This window comes from Bubalus bubalis, chromosome 2, assembly GCF_019923935.1.
Source record: "Bubalus bubalis isolate 160015118507 breed Murrah chromosome 2, NDDB_SH_1, whole genome shotgun sequence".
In the NCBI taxonomy this organism is placed as follows: domain Eukaryota; kingdom Metazoa; phylum Chordata; class Mammalia; order Artiodactyla; family Bovidae; genus Bubalus; species Bubalus bubalis.
Genome location: NC_059158.1, coordinates 83,412,059 through 83,431,291, shown reverse-complemented (window position 1 = coordinate 83,431,291; position 19,233 = coordinate 83,412,059). Strand labels below are relative to the sequence as shown.

At 37.4% G+C, this 19,233-nt stretch overlaps 1 protein-coding gene across 5 annotated transcripts in view; it reads right to left on the bottom strand.

Annotated features, from left to right (window-relative positions):
• Nucleotides 1–208: 208 nt before the first annotated feature.
• SLC38A11 (solute carrier family 38 member 11) overlaps nucleotides 209–19,233 on the bottom strand; it is a 57,986-nt gene continuing 38,961 nt past the window's right edge. For all 5 annotated transcript variants that reach the window (XM_025275763.3, XM_044934537.2, XM_044934539.2 and 2 more), the window contains 3 exons: nucleotides 17,038–17,150; nucleotides 10,365–10,496; nucleotides 209–944 (listed from right to left, as the gene is read on the bottom strand). In XM_025275763.3, the coding sequence (XP_025131548.3) occupies nucleotides 651–944; nucleotides 10,365–10,496; nucleotides 17,038–17,150 (539 nt within the window). In that variant the 3' untranslated portion in view covers nucleotides 209–650. The remainder of the gene's footprint in view (nucleotides 945–10,364; nucleotides 10,497–17,037; nucleotides 17,151–19,233) is intronic.

Below are 19,233 nucleotides of genomic sequence, written 5' to 3'. Positions count from 1 at the left end.
TTTTACACTTTATTTAATGGCACTACCATTATATTCTCACTAGGATTAAAACTTTCGAGGTAATTTTGATTCCTCACAGACCTTGCTCTGTACGCCCAGTCTATGAGTTATGCTTCCTAACATGGGCAGGACTTTACTCATTACTCCAGGGGGTCACTTCCCTCTCAACAAAGCACGTTACTGAAATGACAATGGAGAGCTTCACTTAGTCTTGGGATATCTTGCCTCTTTAATCGTCTTGAGTTTTCCTTAGACTTTAAAAAACAAAAAGCCCTCTATGTTTTTCTTAAAGGACACACAGAAAATTTAAACCCACAATCATCTACTCATTTTAGAGCACAATATATTGGTTTAAAAAGAGAAAAGTTCTTTGAGAGGATGGCAGCAAATGTCAAAGACCTTACTTTTCCTTCTGCCTTTAAGATTTGTGCAGTACAGTCATTAAAACATTTATATTTTCCCTGGTTTAAGATAAAATACATTCAACTTTCTTTTCCTTTTTATCTTTTACATTGGACTAAAGAGTAAAGAAACCAAATCCCGATAAATGCCAAAGTAATAATTTTATAATACGGAGATTAAAACGTGTGAATGTTATTATGCAATTTAGAAGTCTATAAAAATGCATATTTTTTTTTAAAGGAGGCAACTCACTGAAAGACACTGACGTTTAAAATAGAAAGTTGCGTTGTCAGTTGAAAATGAGAGACTGAAATGTTTGTGAGGGAGAAATTGTCCAGGGAGCAATAGAACATTTCCTGCCCGTGGCTGCAGTCTTGAGGGTTGGTGACTGCCATGACGAATCCAACAGCCATCACCGCAGCACCAATGGGAAGCATGACGCAGGACATAATCTTATCTGAGTGTGTCGTGGGTTCTTCAGACAGCTTCAGATAACATGCCGATGGAATGATAAAAATTAAGGGAGCTGCACAGAGCACACCCTGCATATTGAAAACAAGAAATAAGACAATGTTACTGAGTGGAGCCTTTCTGGGACAGTTTGGAAAAAAAAAAAAACACCTAGAAAATCTATCTATCATCATGCATGTGACAAGTATGACAGCTTCAGTTAAATCAGACAAAGGAAAGAAAAATAATTCCAAGAAAGACTTTCCTTTTCCGACGGTATATTTACAGATGAGAAAAGTAAAATAATATAATAGTATATCAGGCTTAAGAAATAATAATCAAAAAATAATATAAAAAATAAAGCAGATGGTATGGCTAATTCCTGGCAAACTGTTCAAAGTTCCCTTATTTTCAGTCACATCATATTTCCTTATACTCTTCATCTCAAATTGCTGTGTACCTACTCTACCGTTTAAAACCGAGAGGTTTGTCAACTGTGTACAAAACGGGAATATTCGGAGGTGTACACAGGGCATGCGTCTTATCTCTTCTCTTTTCTTGACCTTGTAAGAAAGTAGGTGCCTGTCTATATGAGAAAGGAAAACTGTACCCCTCAGGGTACTTAGCATGAAATAGCATTTCTAAATCCTCTTTCAAGTAAAACTACTCACATTAATTACCCTAGAAAATTGACAGCAGAACTAAATAGCTATGACTCATCCTCCCTCCCCCACATTAGTTTATGGATAAGTCCAACCTGAGGGGGAATGTCAGACTGAAAATTACAGGGAGTATTGCTCTCTATTATAAATAGACCACAAGTTACTGACTTCAAAGGAAAGAGACTTTCCATTTGAGGAGGCCAAATCTGTAAGGAATTCTGCAAATGAAATAATGTTAAAATTAAATGTATTTTAGATAATATATTTTTTGATTATGTTAAATATTATTTATATATTAAATAAAAGAAGCATATGATTAAAATATATTAAATATAATCATATGATAAAGGGTACTTTCTTAAGTCATAAAACACAAGCTGTTTTTTTTAAACAGGCACTCAGTAAATATGGTAAGGTTAAGAATGAAAAAGAAACATACCACAAAATATATATTTTCCAAACTTGAAAAGTTATTATGGAAATTTGTAAATATACAGAAAAGTAGAAAGAATCATATAACAAAACCCTATACACCTATCAACTACAGTTTGAAACTTTTTGACATTATTTTGGTAAAGTAACCCCAGGGGAAAATCATAGAAAACTGATTTTGAAATTGGGTGATGTAAAAGAACAGATTATACCTTAAAATATTTTTAAAAGAAAGATTTTTTCAGTATCACCATTTACTGAATTTACTTTGCTTTATACTAAGTACTACTCTCATACCAAAAATATATATCATCATATGATTTCAAAAATACAAGTTTTTAACAAAAACAGCAAGTCAGGAGAAATATCAATTAAGAGGAGCACATGAAGTCAGACTGGCCAGGCAGCAGCTAAAAATTTGGGGAAGAATAGGAGGAACCACACTTCATGGAAAATATTTCTATAGTCACAGACATAAGAATGGGAAAATACTAAGAAGTGTCATCTTCTAATTTGAAATATATGAACAATATAACTTTGCTATTCATAGTACCTGAATACAGATGAATACCTACAAAAGTACACAGCATATAAAGGATTAATTTTCATATGGCTACAGAGTTGGACACGACTGAAGTGACTTAGCAACAGCAGCAGCAGCAGAGTTAAATGAATTATGTATTTCTTAGGCTCCATTATGACATTTGAAACTGATGTTTTTTTGAATTATAAAATATACTTAATCTATGCTTATAATAATTATCCTTTGATTTCAATGAAATAATTTTTGAAAATAAAAAATACAAACACAGGAGGAGTCCCCTAGTGGCTCAGTAGTAGAGAGTCCGCCTGCAAGTGCAGGAGACCCGGGTTCAATCCCTGGCTCGGATAGATCCCTTGAAGAAGGGAATGGCTACCCACTCCAGTATTCTTGCTTGGAGAATCCATGGACAGAGAGGCGCCTGGCAGGCTATAGTTCATGGAGTCACAAAAGAGTCGGACACAACTTAGTGACTAAACAACAACATGTTTGTGAGTGCATGCATGTGTGAGTATGTGCATGTGTGTGTGTCTGTGTGTGTGGAGATAGTGATAAAAGGCTGTTCATAGGAACATGTGAAGCAACTTCATCAGGAACTATGGAGTGTGAAAGTGCTATCCGGATGGAAACTGCAACCAGCTGCTGCTCAGAAGCTGTCATCAGTCAGCATTTTGGGACTCTTCCAAACCTAACTTGCTGGGCAGCGCAAAGCAATGGGTGTTCTGTTTATGTCATAATTCTTAAAGGTTGAGAAAGTAGCAATTAGTGGGAAAAGTTTATAGCTGATGTTTGTACTGGAAGAAGTCCAGTTGAGTATCTTGTCTAGATAGCAGTTACTTCCTTAATATTTGAAAGCTCCGTCTTGGTAGAGATTGTTGCTAAGACCCAAGATTATCAGTAAAATGATAAAAACATCTGCTCTATTCCCTACAAGTTGTGTGTATGTGTGTGCTCAGTTGCTCACTCGTGTCTGACTCCTCGTGACCCCGTGGACTGTAGACCGCCAGGCTCCTCTGTCCATGGGATTTTCTAGGCAAGAATACTGGACTGGGTAGCCATTTCCTCCTCCAGGGGATCTTCCCTACCCAGGGATCAAACCTACATCTTCTGTGTCTCCTGCATTGGCAGAAGGATTCTTTACCACTGAGCCACCTGGGAAGTCCATTCCCTATAAATTAGTCCAACTAATTTCATCTATCTAATATAGCCTTGTCGGAGGATACACCACTGGCTTAGTAATAATTTTCAAAATTTCCTGATAGTACATAAATGCCATAACTGTTTATCAAGAGACAAGAAAATATATAGCCTATTTATAAAAAGGGAAAGCACTATCCTTTGATATACACACTACTGATGCCAGGGCATTTTGCAGTTTGCAGGTGGGAAATAACAGAAGGTGTTGAATATTTTTACTGGCAGTACAGATTGGAAAAGTATTTGAATTGTCCTACCTGAACAGAAACCTCTCATCTGATGCAAGGAGGCTGAAAACTAAAGAAAAGAGTGCTTAAACATCCTTAAAATTTCTATTTTGTAATCAATCTGGACTCATGAAATGTGTTCCTATACCTTAAAGAGAAACTCTAGCTCAGAGGTCTTTGGCGGCTTGCACTACGGCTCGCTCACTCTGTGTGCTCTTGCTGGGTAACAGGTTTGCTTTCTTCCCTCCGCTGTATGCCGCACACCGTGCTTGTTGGGCTGGTTAGCCTGGCCACAGGCACCAGCTGCTTCATCTTTTCTCTTTGTTCTGCTGCAAGTGGAAACCCAAAGGACCCAATTACTGCAGATGCCTCCTTTCTCTAACAGCAACGCTAGTGCCAAGATGTTGGATTGTTATTAACAAGAATGGGACTTATTTTGTTTCTAAAACGAATCCTTTAAAATTGAGGGTTCATTTGCCTTGGAAAATAAATCATTTGGTTCTACTGCCATGAAAACAATAAAATAAAAAGGAAGCTAAGTTCTAAATGGGGTTTTGCTTTTTATTAAATAACTAATATAAGTCTGAATAATTTTATTCTATATTATTTTAGTTATACTAAGTAATATCATTTCCTTAACTTTGCAAATTGAAGGTCTGATTCTATTATATCATCACCTGTAAAGATCCTTACTTTACTTAATGATGATTCAGAAGCCACAATAGGAAAAGAATTTCTAAGGTACTACCTTATTAACTAAGGTAAAGGCTATTAGCTAAACATTATCAGCTTAGATGAAAAACTTTTAATTTCATTTTTTTTGTATTTAACCCTTTTTTAAAGTCTATCTATGTATATTCTGAATTACTCTTAACCTCACTTACAGGTAAACTCAATGCAAGATTTTTAACTTAAAAAATGGAAGGAGACATGAATACATTTATTTTGCATGATTTAAAGCCTTATACTTAGGAAATCTCTGACTAGCATAATGATTAAAAACATGGGCAACAGGGTTTGAAAGCTTGTGTTCACTTTCTACCACTTAAAACTAGTGTGAGCTATTTAAGTGTCTATTGACAGATGGATGAATAAAGAAGATGTAGTATATGTACACATACACACATATGCACTCGAATACTACTCAGTCAAAAAAAGAATGAAATTCTGCCATCTCCAGCAATGTGGATGGACCAAGAGAACATTATGATTAGTGAAGTAAGTCAGACAGACAAATACTGTTTCATCACTTATAAGTAGAATCTAAAAAATAAAACAAACTAGTGAATATAAGAAAAAAGAAACAAACTCACGGATATAGAGAACAAACTAGTGGCTACAGTGGAGAGGGAGTAAGGTAGGAGGCATAGGATAAGGGAAGGAGATTAAGAGATACGAACTACTATGTATAAGATAGATGGGCTACAAGGATGTATTGTATAGCATAGGCAAATATAGCCATTGCTTCATATTAGTAATAACTTTAAATGGAGTATAATCTATAAAAATATTGAATCACTAAGTTGTACACCTGAAAGTGATATAATGTTATAAATCAACTATGCATGAGTGGGTGCTAAGTCGCTTTAGTCATGTCCAACTCTTTGAGACTCCATGGACTGTGACCCTCCAGGTTCCTCTGTCCATGGGATTCTCCACACAAGAATACTGGAGTGGGTTGCCATGCCCTCCTCCAGGGGATCTTCCCGACCCAGGAATTGGACTTGTGCCTCTTCTGTCTCCTGCACTGGCAGGTGGGCTCTTTACCCCTAAGGCCACCTGAGAAGCCCATAGAGATCAACTATACTTCAATTAAAAAAAACCCATGGTGACCTGTTAATGGCGCCAATCACTCTGTGTCTCTGTATCTTCATACGTGAAATTTATATAGATTAAGGATGATAATATATGCAAAACACTTGACTCAGAGTAAATGCTCCCTACGTGTCAGCTCACACTGTTGTTTGGAGGGGAAACATCACATGCTTTAGTTGCTTCTAAAGGGCTGTGTGACCTGCTGCTTGATCTGATGTTAAAAACATAACAAATACCCACACAAAACAGAGTTGAACAAAGACCTGACTGTGACATTGCACTTAGAAAAAGACTTTCACTGATTAAAAAAATACACAATCAGAGGGTCTGGAAGTGAATGAACATCTCAGATTTCTTAAAACTAGTGTAATTGAGTTCTTAGATCATGACAATTTGGCACTCTTCTTAAATGTCTATATAGCCAGGTTTTTCTTTTTTTTTTTTTTTAATCTAAGGATCTAGAATCATGTTTTAAATTTTTAAAATAGTCCTCAAACTCAGCTCAGATCTTGACTTCATAACAGATTTTCATGAAATATCATTATTTTATTACAACACCAGAATTTCATCTTAACCACAAAAAATTTCAACATAGGCACAACTGGGAATATTTAATGTGATTGTGCTCAGTTGCTCAGTCATTTCTGCCTCTTTGCAACCCCATGGACTGTAGCCCACCATTATGTGCTTATAATTTTGTTATGTAAAGTGTCAGGGAGATTTGGAATTAACAGAAAGTAATGGTCAAATATACATAAATATATCATTCCTGAAAAATAAGCAATATGTGTATGCTTGGTTAACTTAAAGGGAACAAAAACTGTTAGGCTATCAAAATAGCGAGTAGTAAGGCAGTTGATAAACATATGTTCTCTCATATCGCAATCCTACAGTATTCAAACAAACATGTGACCTCAAATGAGACATTTCACAAAACAAGAAATAACAGAGTTGGGAATTGTGCTGGTCATCTCCTCAGTATAATTAAAGGATTACTATTATTGTCAGCCCCAACAATTTTTTGTAAGACTTAATTGCTTGATGCCACAACTGGAGAATGGGCTTCCCAGGCGGCTCAGTGGTAAAGAATCCACCTGCCAATGCAGGAGATGCAGGAGATGTGGGCTCAGTCCCTGGGTTAGGAAGATCCCCTGGAGTAGGAAATGGCAACCCAGTCCAGTATTCTTCACTGGGAAATCCCATGGACAGGGGAGTCTGGTGGGCTATAGCCTGTAGGTCACAAAGAGTCAGACAGGACTGATCATGCATATTAAAGAATGCCTTCTGTGTCCAGGAACATTTGTAGACAGAGGTCCTTCACTGTGCTCCCAATGGACAGTGGCCCATACAGTAATTTGAGCACTGTGTTCTTAGCACTCTGCTACATGTACTGTGGGGGATGGAGAAGGCAATTAAGCACCATTCTTGTCTCTAAAGAACTTGTACTTTGATAGCAAAGGCAAGCTTTGGACAGTCCAGACCATACATGATATAAGGTAGTACTTAAATCAAGTTACATTTAGGTTGCAGTCATCCATTTACATAGATTGAGGTTGGAACGTGAAATGACTTTCAGTGAACCTACTAGCCTTTAGCCTATGCAAAATGAGGAAGCAGGTAAAAGTTACCTCGGATAATTTTCCATGTTTCCTATGAACTTTCTTTCCATTGCTGGTGGAACAGATGTTTCCCTAGTCATACGGAGGTTGGGGGAGTTGCCTACTGTCTACTTTCCACATGATCTGATACAGGAAAACTCCCAACAGTGTGTTCCTGACTGAATCTTCCACTACCTTTGTCTGGGATTTCAAATCCAAATGGTACCTGGAAGGAAAAATACCTTCACCTCCCCTTTAACTCTCAATGGAGTGAGTAAAGGATAACTTGATATTCTATCTATAAAAGCCCACCCTCCCTGTGGGACATGATTGATCAATGCTAAGTGGTGTGGTTTTGAGTAGAAATTCCAGAAGGATTGTAGAAGGGGAAGAGGAAAGACTCTAAAGCAGTATAATCACTTCTATTCATGTTTCACCAAATGATCTCATTATCCTATTTCCACAAAGTAGAATCAAGGAGTCACTTTTTTTGGGTCACTTTTAAAAATTGAAATACAGTTGACATAGGATATTATGTGAGTTTTAGGTGCACTAAGTAGTGATTTGACATTTACATACATTATGAAATGATCATCAGAACAACCCTAGTAACAATCTGTCCCCATACAAATTATTACAATATTATAGATATTACTTATGCTGTATATTACATACATGTGACTTATTTATCATACAACTGGAAATTTGTATCTCAATTTCCTTGATCAATTTCACCCTGCCCCTCCTCTCTGGCAACCACTCATTTGGTCTCTGTATCTTTGAGTCTGTTTCCATTTTGTTCTGTTTAATCTTTTTTTAGATTCCATACGCTGATATAAGTAAGATAATACAGCATTTGTCTTTCTCTGTGTGACTTATTTCACTTTAGCATAATATCCTCAATATCCAACCATGATGCTGCAAATGGAAAGATTTTATTTTTTATGCCCGAGTTAAAAAATCCCATGGACGGAGGAGCCTGGTGGGCTGCAGTCCATGGGGTCGCTAGGGTCGGACACGACTGAGCAACTTAACTTTCACTTTTCACTTTCATGCAGAGGAGAAGGAAATGGCAACCCACTCCAGTGTTCTTGCCTGGAGAATCCCAGGGACGGGGAAGCCTGGTGGGCTGCCGTCTATGGGGTTGCACAGAGTCAGACCCGACTGAAGTGACGAAGCAGCAGCAGTGTTTTATTGTATATACATACCACATATTATTTATTCATCTCTTGATGGTCACTTAGGTTGCTTCCGTTTCTTGGCTGTTGAAATCATGTTGTCAAGAACTTCACAGTACATACACATTTTCAAATTAGTGTTTTTGTTTCCTTTGGATAAATACCCAGAAGAGGAATTGCTGGGTCCCAAGAAGTCATTTTTGATGCGCCCCTCTATCCCCCTGACCTCACAATTGAATTGGTTACCAAATTCTGTCAATCTTTTCTTAAAAAGTGTTTTTTAGGAGTCTACCCACATCCTTTTCTCTTCTTCACTGCCTCTATAGTAGCTGAACTTTTAAATTTCCTTGTGCGATTATAAGCTCCACAAAAGCACAGATCCTTTCTGATTTCCTCCCATCCTGTATGTCTGCTTTTGTGGCACAGTGTATCACTGACCCTTGAATAACGTGGGAGTTAGGGGGTTACTGAGCTGCTGGAAGCTCATATATAACACATACAATTCTGCATACTGTTTCTCCACGTCTGCAGGTTCAACCAACTGAGGTTCACGTAGTGCATATTTATTGAAAAGTATCTGTGTAAGAGTAGACTCTGTATTTCAAATCCATGTTGTAATTATTTAAGATACATCTGATCAACAAATAAACATATTAAAGATGCACTAGACTTTAAATCTTTGTAATATTTGGAGAGAAATGAAAAAAAATAATTACAGGAAAGAATAAACATAAACCAAAGGATAAAAGAAAGAATTAATATGGATTACTCATTGGTCAAAAATAAGATCGACTAGAGCTGTGGGTAGATTTTGGGAAGTTAATGGTAAATAACTTTCCACAGATAGCTTGGGGTCAGATGATAAAGGCAACAGCTTTTGTGCTTGTTGAGAGAAAAGTAGAGTTTTTAAGCAGGATGGTGATAAATTGGAAGCAGAACTTAAATATGTGCTAGTTGAAGCAAAACCCCAATATTAATTCAAATGTGATATGATGAGGACATCGATTTGGAAATCAGCAGTAGAGATTACAAAGGAAATGAGAAAGAGAGAGAGAAATACTTAATAAGGTTAGTGAATAGGTAAGTGGATATAACTTCCTTCATTACATATTTTAATGAGTCTCTCTAGACCTGTCTTTTTTAGGACTTCCCTGGTGGCTCAGACAGTAAAGTGTCTGCCTATAATGTGGGAGTTCTGGGTTCAATCCCTGGGTTGGGAAGATCCCCTGGAGAAGGAACTGGCAACCCACTCCAGTACTCTTGCCTGGAAAATCCTATGGATGGAGAATCTTGGTAGGCTACAGTCCATGGGCTTGCAAAGAGTCAGACACAACTGAATGACTTCACTTCACTTCACCTCAGACATGTCTTTACTCTGCAAAGGAATTTCCCCTAGATTTGTTTAATTTATAGTTATTTTCAATTATATCTATGCACTATAGAAAATAAAATATGGAAAAACTACTTAAACCAGTATTTCAGTTCCAGCACTACTGACATTTTGGATTGCATAATTCTTTGTGGTAAGGGTTACCCTGCACATAGTGAGATGTTTAGCCACATTCCTGTCCTCTACCCACTAGATACCACCAGCATCAGCCTACCCAGTTGTGGCAACTAAAAACATCTATAGACACTGCTAAGTGTCCACTGGGGGTGGGGACAGAAGGGCATTTCCCCCATTGAAGAAACACTGCTCTAAAAATATAAACCACATAATATCATCTATGCAAATATTTACTATAACAAGCACATTTTCATTTCAGTTCAGAAAATGACACCTTTATTAAGGAAAAATATATCTCATGTTAAATGCAAACATAACTTTAAAAGAGATTTTTAGAATCTTCAAATGTACTTACATTGAGCTCTAAAACTATTCCAAGGCAATCAATCAGCAGTGACACAAGTGTGGCCACGGTAATGATAACCACAGTTATGATAATGTGGAAAACTGATGAAAGATTCCCACCAAAAAACACATTGGCAATTACCTGCCAAACAGAAACAGATTATTTAGAGAGGGACTCTCAGAGTTGTGCAGGAGTTTTAAAAGAGAATTTTATATTATAGTAGTTGGGACTATATAAAATACAGTAAGGCAATCAATCAAATCTTAAGTCATATGAATGAATGTTGTATCTTTTCCAAACTATTTACACACAGACACACACACAGATCAATAACAAGTATTCTTTGTTGAACTATTAAGACAGGCATTGGCTTACATTCCAGACTCAGAACATGGCATACTACTGAGTGAACAAAAATATTTCTGAAGTGTAGGAGAGACCTTGAGAAGTTACCTTATTCTTTTTCCTTGAGTCCAATAAGGTTATTATTAACACAAACTACAGATGTTATTTATATTATCTGAAGGACTTCTAAGGAAAGAGTTAGCACAATATCTTTTAATAATAATGCATGTTTAATATTCTTTACTAATAGGAAACTAACTTCATATAATCTAAATCCTATCTGGTACAAGCTAAGTCTATTTTATCTTGCCTTTCCTTAACAAAATTGGAGAAGAGTTGATTACCATTTTCCACTGATACTCAGATTAGGAAATCACTCAACAGTTACCTATTTTGTGTGTGTGCTAAGTCTCTTTAGTCATGTCCGACTCTTTGAGACTCCATGGACTGTAGCCCACCAGGCTCCTCTGTCCACGGGATTCTCCAGGCAAGGAAGCTGGAGTGGGTTCTCATGCTCTCCTCCAGAGGATCTTCCTGACCTGAGGATCAAACCTGTGTCTCTTACATCTCCTGCATTGGCATGCAAGTTCTTTACCACTAGCACCATCTGGTAAGACCAGTTACCTATTTAATACCTACTTAATATGTCCTACACTGTATTATGTTAAGAGAAAATGTCTAGGAGATGATTCCTACTCTTAGGAATTAACATCCTAATTAGAGAGATTCAAACAATCCAATAAAACAAATAGTTATCAATTTTTGACAAGATAGAAAAGATCAAAGACAATTTAGAACTAGACAGTGCCACCCAAGACGGGCGGATCATGGTGGAGAGGTCTGACAGAATGTGGTCCACTGGAGAAGGGAATGGCAAACCACTTCAGTATTCTTGCCTTGAGAACCCCTTGTTCATACAGTATGAAAAAGCAAAAAGATAGGACACTGAAAGATGAACTCCCCAGGTCGGTAGGTGCCCAATATGCTAATGGAGATCAGTGGAGAAATAACTCCAGAAAGAATGAAGGGTTGGAGCCAATGCAAAAACAAAACCCAGTTGTGGATGTGACTGGTGATAGAAGCAAGGTCTGATGCTGTAAAGAGCAATATTGCATAGGAACCTGAAATGTCAGGTCCATGAATCAAGGCAAATTGGAAGTGGTCAAACAGGAGATGGCAAGAGTGAATGTCGACATTCTAGGAATCAGTGAACTAAGATGGACTGGAATGGGTGAATTTAACTCAGATGACCATTATATCTACTACTGTGGGCAAGAATCCCTTAGAAGAAATGGAGTAGCCATCATAGTCAACAGAAGAGATTGAAATGCAGTACTTGGATGCAATCTCAAAAACGACAGAATGATCTCTGTTTGTTTCCAAGGCTAAACCATTCAATATCATGGTAATCCAAGTCTATGCCCTGACCAGTAATACTGAAGAAGCTGAAGTTGAACAGTTCTATGAAGACCTACAAGACCTTTTAGAACTAATACCCAAGAAGATGTCCTTTTCATTATAGGGGACTGGAATGCAAAAGTAGGAAAACAAGAAACACCTGGAGTAACAGGCAAATTTGGCCTTAGAGTACAGAATGAAGTAGGGCAAAGGCCAATAGAGTTTTGCCAAGAGAATGCACTGGTCATAGCAAACACCCTCTTCCAACAACACAAGAGAAGACTTGACACATGGACATCACCAGATGGTGAACACCGAAATCAGATTGATTATATTCTTTGCAGCCAAAGATGGAGAAGCTCTATAGAGTCAGCGAAAACAAGACCGGGAGCTGACTGTGGCTCAGATCATGAACTGCTTATTGCCAAATTCAGACTTAAATGGAAGAAAGTGGGGTAAACCACTAGACCATTCAGGTATGACCTAAATCAAATCCCTTATGATTATACAGTGGAAGTGAGAAATAGTTTTAAGGGACTAGATCTGATAGATAGAGTGCCTGATGAACTATGGACCGAGGTTTGTGACACTGTACAGGAGACAGGCATCAAGACCATCCCCAAGAAAAAGAAATGCAAAAAAGCAAAATGGCTGTCTGGGGAGGCCTTACAAATAGCTGTGAAAAGAAGACAAGTGAAAAGCAAAGGAGAAAAGGAAAGATATACACATTTGAATGCAGAGTTTCAAAGAATAACAAGGAGAAATAAAAAAGCCTTCCTCAGTGATCAATGCAAAGAAATAGAGGAAAATAATAGAATAGGAAAGGCAAGAGATCTCTTCAAGAAAATTTGAGATACCAAGGGAACTTTTCATGCAGACATGGGCTCAATAAAGGACAGAAATGGTATGGATCTAACAGAAGCAGAAGATATTAAGAACAGGTGGCAAGAATACATAGAAGAACTATACAAAAAGGATCTTCACTACCCAGATAAACAGGATGGTGTGAAAACCCACCTAGAGCCAGACATCTAGAATGTGAAATCAAGTGGGCCTTAGGAAGCATCACTATGAACAAAGCTAGTGGAGGTGATAGAATTCAGTTGAGCTATTTCAAATCCTGAAAGATGATGCTGTGAAAGTGCTGCACTCAATATGCCAGCAAATTTGGAAACACAGTAGTGGCCAGAGGACTGGAAAAGGTCAGTTTTCATTCCAATCCCAAAGAAAGGCAATGCCAAAGAATGCTCAAACTACCGCACAATTGCACTCATCTCACACACTAGTAAAGTAATACTTAAAATTCTCCAAGCCAGGCTTCAGCAATATGTAAACCGTGAACTTCCAGATGTTCAAGCTGGTTTTAGAAAAGGCAGAGGAACCAGAGATCAAATTGCCAACATTTGCTGGATCATGGAAAAAGCAAGAGAGTTTCAGAAAAACATCTATTTCTGCTTTATTGACTATGCTAAAGCCTTTGACTGTGTGAATCACAATAAACTGTGGAAAATTCTGAAAGAGATGGGAATACCAGACCACCTGACCTGCCTCTTGAGAAATCTGTATGCAGGTCAGGAAGCAACAGTTAGAATTGGACATGGAACAGACTGGTTCCAAATAGCAAAAAGAGTACTTAAGGCTGTATATTGTCACCCTGCTTATTTAACTTTTATGCAGAGTACATCAAGAGAAACGCTGGGCTGGATGAAGCACAAGCTGGAATCAAGATTGCCGGGAGAAATATCAGTAACCTCCGATATGCAGATGACACCACCCTTATGGCAGAAAGTGAAGAAGAACTAAAGAGCCTCTTGATGAAAGTGAAAGAGAAGAGTGAAAACGTTGGCTTAACATTCAGAAAACTAAGATCATGGCATCTGGTCCCATCACTTCATGGGAAATAGATGGGGAAACAGTGGAAACAGTGGCTGACTTTATTTTTTGGGGCTCCAAAATCACTGCAGATGGTGACTGCAGCCATGAATTAAAAGACGCTTACTCCTTGGAAGGAAAGTTATGACCATAGACAGCATATTAAAAAGCAGAGATATTACTTTGTCAACAAAGGTCTGTCTAGGTCAAGGCTATGGTTTTTCCAGTAGTCATATATGGATGCGAGAGTCGGACTATAAAGAAAGCTGAGTACAGAAGAATTGATGCTTCTGAACTGTGGTGTTGGGAAGACTCTTGACTTGGACTGCAAGGAGATCCAACCAGTCCATCCTAAAGGAAATCAGTCCTGAATAATCATTGGAAGGACTGATGTTGAAGCTGAAACTCCAATCCTTTGGCCTCCTGATGCAAAGAGCTGACTCATTTGAAAAGATCCTGATGTTGGGAAAGATTGAAGGCAGGAGAAGAAGGGGATGACAGAGGATGAGATGGTTAGATGGCATCACTGACTCAATGGGCGTGAGTTTGGGTAAACTGCAGGAGTTGGTGATGGACAGGGAGGCCTGACGTGCTGCGGTTCATGGGGTCACAAAGAGTTGGACACGACTAAGTGAATAACTGAACTGAACTTAGCTATCTAGTTCTGTCTCCATGAGATTAACTGGTTTTATTGTATTCCTGAAATGTCCTTGTCTTATTTTGGCTTGAGGAAGAGCTTGAAACACAGACAGGATTTAGAGCAGAATTATAGACCAAGGTAACAGTGTGAAAAAGAGCAAAGAGAACAGGAAAGATACATATGGGGGACGAGGAGGAGACAGTCTAAATAGGGTGGTAACTGTGCAAAAGCACCATGAGAAAAGAGCTGGAAATGGTAGGACAGGATCAGATGCTGGGGACCTTAAGGAAGTCAATTCCCCAAGCTATGATAAGTAACATTTCTAGGTAAGTAACAGTGCCCCATTGAGTGGATACTGTCATAACTCTGCTAATGGAGATACTAATCACTGGGCTTCCCTGATAGCTCAGTTGGTAAAGAATCTGCCTGCAATGCAGGAGACCCTGGTTTGATTCCTAGGTCAGGATGATCCGCTGGAGGGATAGGCTACCCACTTCAGTATTCTTGGACTTCCCTTGTGGCTCAGCTGGTAAAGAATCTGCCCGCAGTGTGGGAGATCTGGGTTCAATCTCTGGGTTGGGAAGATCCCCTGAAGAAGGGAAAGGCTACCCACTCCAGTATTCTGGCATGGAGAATTCCATGGACTCTGTAGTTCATGGGGTCACACAGAGCTGGACACGACTGAGCGACTTTCACTTTCACTAATCATTTTTACTTATTTTGGTTTTTGGTAATTGGTAACGTCCTTCCAAATATTTTCTCATTTCGAGTGCATTCTGTATGAGGAAGTTTACTCAGTGGGGCAAATTAGTGCAGATATTTATTAGGGGTAGACTGGTTTTGTGGCACCCTTGGACATGGCCAGCTACTTTACCTGTGAGTAGAAATCACTTTGATTATATTAATGCCAATCATATATTTGTGTGTGTGTGTTTGTGTGTGTGCACAGAAAGGAGAGAAAGAAAAAGGAAGTGAATGGGTGAGGAATATACAAAGTTCCTCTGCCTACTATTTGCTACCATAGCAGAGATCTTGATTTAGTTCTGTCTTCCTGTCATGGCAGCTAGAAAGGAAACACCAGTCTCAAGTACTGAAGACACAAGCTGTGCAGGTGGAGTGACTCAGAAGTCCACGAGCAGCTCACCAGAAACCACATGAGAATAAGCCATCTGTCACTGCTGATCTAGAGATCAGATGTGAACCTAAAGTATTGGGTGGAAACTAAAATAAAACCATTTCCTGCATCCAACAATAGTTAGCTCTTTGATTTAAATTTATTCAAGTTCAATCTACTGTTCCCTGTATTCAAGGAGGTGAGCTGGCCTGCGGGTTATATATTTGTAAGTGAGGACAGATGCTAACTGTAAGGGACATACGTAGCGCTGACCGTGTCTTCATTCCTTTCCCCTGTGCTGTTCCTTACCCAGAATCAGCATAAGGCAAGCACTGGTCTGCCTCTAGAAGCCTGCCCATTAGTTAGTGTATGTGAAGCTTTGCAGGCACTTCACTTCACACATTAGATCCATTGACAGTGTACTGTGTAAACAGTCTCTAGGAATAGATCCTAAGACTAAGCCTTTTCAGTGTGATTCCTGAAAGAACCTCTATGAAACAGGATCATGTTTTTCTGCTAAATGGTACAGTGGATCCTTAGCTTACTGTATAAGGGATTCCTGACAAAGCCACATTATCCAACTTTCTGCAAAAGGAATTAGTTCTCTTTTACCTAATCTTCCTCTATGAATCCAGACAGATGATATAATATAACTTGGAGATGACTTTATAAGTGAAATATATCAATATACAGGTATAGATAAAAATTCATAATAAACATTTATAAACATACATAAATAAATGTTTATTTTATATTTATATAAAATAAATATTTATAAACTTAGTAAATATATAAATAAAATTATCTCTAAAACTAATGGTTTAAAATACATTTTAAGTTTTCATGCAAGATAAAATATTTTAGTCTTTTAAAAGATAATACAATTGATCATATCTGTCCTATGGTGCCTTTAATACATGTTGACTTATAAAACATTTTAGCCAAAAGACAATTTTGTAAAACATGTTTTAAACCTTACTGCTTAATTTGTTTGTAAGAATGAGTAAAAGAAAATCTTGGTTTGACTCTATTAAAGGCTGACATTCATTTTGGAATGCAGTTGTATAAATATTTATACTTATGCTAATATAAACCAAACCACCAAACATGATTTTCAAAACCAACTTTTGAAAAAACAACTCGTAAACATTTGAATATGAATTATCTTTAAACTGGGTAAAAGAGAAAATTTCATGAATTATATTTCTTGTCATGCACTTGGGAATTTGCAGAATCAAATGATTTATAAATTGTACTAAATTAATGTAGTAGAGAAATGACCTAGTTAAAGTGTTGAAAGAAACTGTGCTTACCTCTCTAGTCACAAAGCATTCAATGGGGTATGTCAAAATGACAGTGACTCCATAGCAAAACCTTCCAAACGTTACCAAGTCATCATTTCTGCAATAATTTTCAAACAAGTCTCCTAGAGAACAATATAAAATAGATTTACTTAATAGATACTGGATATTTGAGATAAATATGTAATAAATGAGATATTGTATATTTATTATATGAGTAAAGGTACATAAATATCATTTAATTTAATTAATACAACAGACAGCTAAGTCTAAATATAAATTTTGCATTCAAAAGCTACATAATTACTGCTGGGTATTAAAACTAGCACATGCTCCACTTGAAAGCAAATTTATCACTAATGGTTTTTCTCTTACTCTCATTGTTTGTTTTTAGAAGATTAGCCTTAAATTTGTATCAACATCTGAAAAATACTTTTATCCATTGTCTTCTTATACCAGAATCAACTCCCTAAATTTTTGTGCACTGGTTTTATAAACTTGCTTCTGGTCTTTGTTTCTAGTAAGTAAGTGACTTCATTATTAAAAAAAAAAAAAAAGTCTGTTAAAATAAACAAATTTCCTTTTGAAATGTTATTCTTAGATCAAGGACAATCCTGAAAGGAACAGTAGACTAGTACATGTAAGGAGCTGAATTTCCTGTATATCACTCTATGGAGTTTAATCACAAACTCAGGGCTACAGCAAGGAATTCCAAACATACACTATCTTTCATGGTATCTGATGAACCCAAGTATAAATGCACTGATTGAAAATGGTGAAAATATGGTTAGTTCCCAGGCAAAGTATTAAATTTAATTAGTTCCAAACTAAATGATGGACCATATATACCTTGAACCAATTCTTATTTAGAGACTATTTTCTTAGACACATGTGAAGAAATACAGGATCTAGTGAGAGCACAGATCATGTCAACAAAAAGTTTCCCAATATAGAAACAAATATTTGGGGCTGTTTATTTCCTAAATAAAATACTTAACATTTTAAAATGTTGGTCACAGTTTTCAATTAAACTGAATAGAAAATTAGATAAAAGTCACACACTGCCACACTGTTTATATATAAAAAACATTAATAATAATCCTCTGTATACTTATTGTTCATTAAAAGACTAAATGACTTGCTTCTTCCCAAGACTTATTTAAGTGACTCTTTTCCCCTCCTTCCTTTTAACTGGAGTAAACGTACATTATTTTCTAGTGTCCCTTTTGGGCAAAAGGAGATTAAATCACAAAGCAAGAGTCACAGTAGTGGTTGGTTCAAGGTTGACAGAAAAGATTCTAACACTCTAGGAAAAAGGACTCAAGCTCCCTGTTCTCTAACTTCCACTAAAATACGGGCCCTGCATCTTTTCAAAAGTCACTGGAAAATTCAAGAACAATGGAGAGTTGTCACGGCCTCACAAGCTGGAGTATGTGAAATGAAAGAGAAAAGAAGCCTGCAGTGTGCACAAACAAGACTGGATTTGCCTAAGGCAAAATAGCCTAAAGAAACAACGTCATCTTATTCAAGCTTGACTGTAAGTGTATTTTAGGGAATTATAGCTAGAAAAGGAAAAAAAAAAAAAAAATCAAAATCAACCTGTCAGCTTTGTTATGTAAAGACCTAATTATATCTGAACAATTACTACTGATAAAAAACACCAGGAAGGTGTGACTAAGAGAAAGGGTTTCTGTCTTAGAGAAAAGGCATTTTTGAAGCCAAGATTCTGTGGTGATTGGAGCCTAAAGGCCATTTGTCTTTCAAACTGTGCAGCTTTAGTGATATATGGCAATGTTTTGAAACAATTTTTATCAAGACTTTCAAGGTCACTTCATTATCATACTCTAATGGCACACACAGGTATTATATTTTTGATAGCATTGTGATTATGGTTAATCACTGTTGTTTGAAGTCATCTTTCTTTGTTTCTTGAGAACTCTCTCCTTATAATCATAGTCACCTGTAACGTAAATTTAGAACAAGGCACCATTCACCCAAGAGTACCTCAATGTCATCTGAAAAGTGAGCCAAGAAGAACTAGAGGTTAAGAGACAGCTATTAGTGGGTCATATGTGACCAAAACGGGGTAGACAGCAAGAGGGAATGAAGAGAAAATGGGACTGAAAGTCAGGAGCCGTGTTTCCACTTTGTCACCAGCCAGCTTGGGCAAGTTACTCTGCCTCTTTGTGTTCTAAGCAGGGGGTAAAA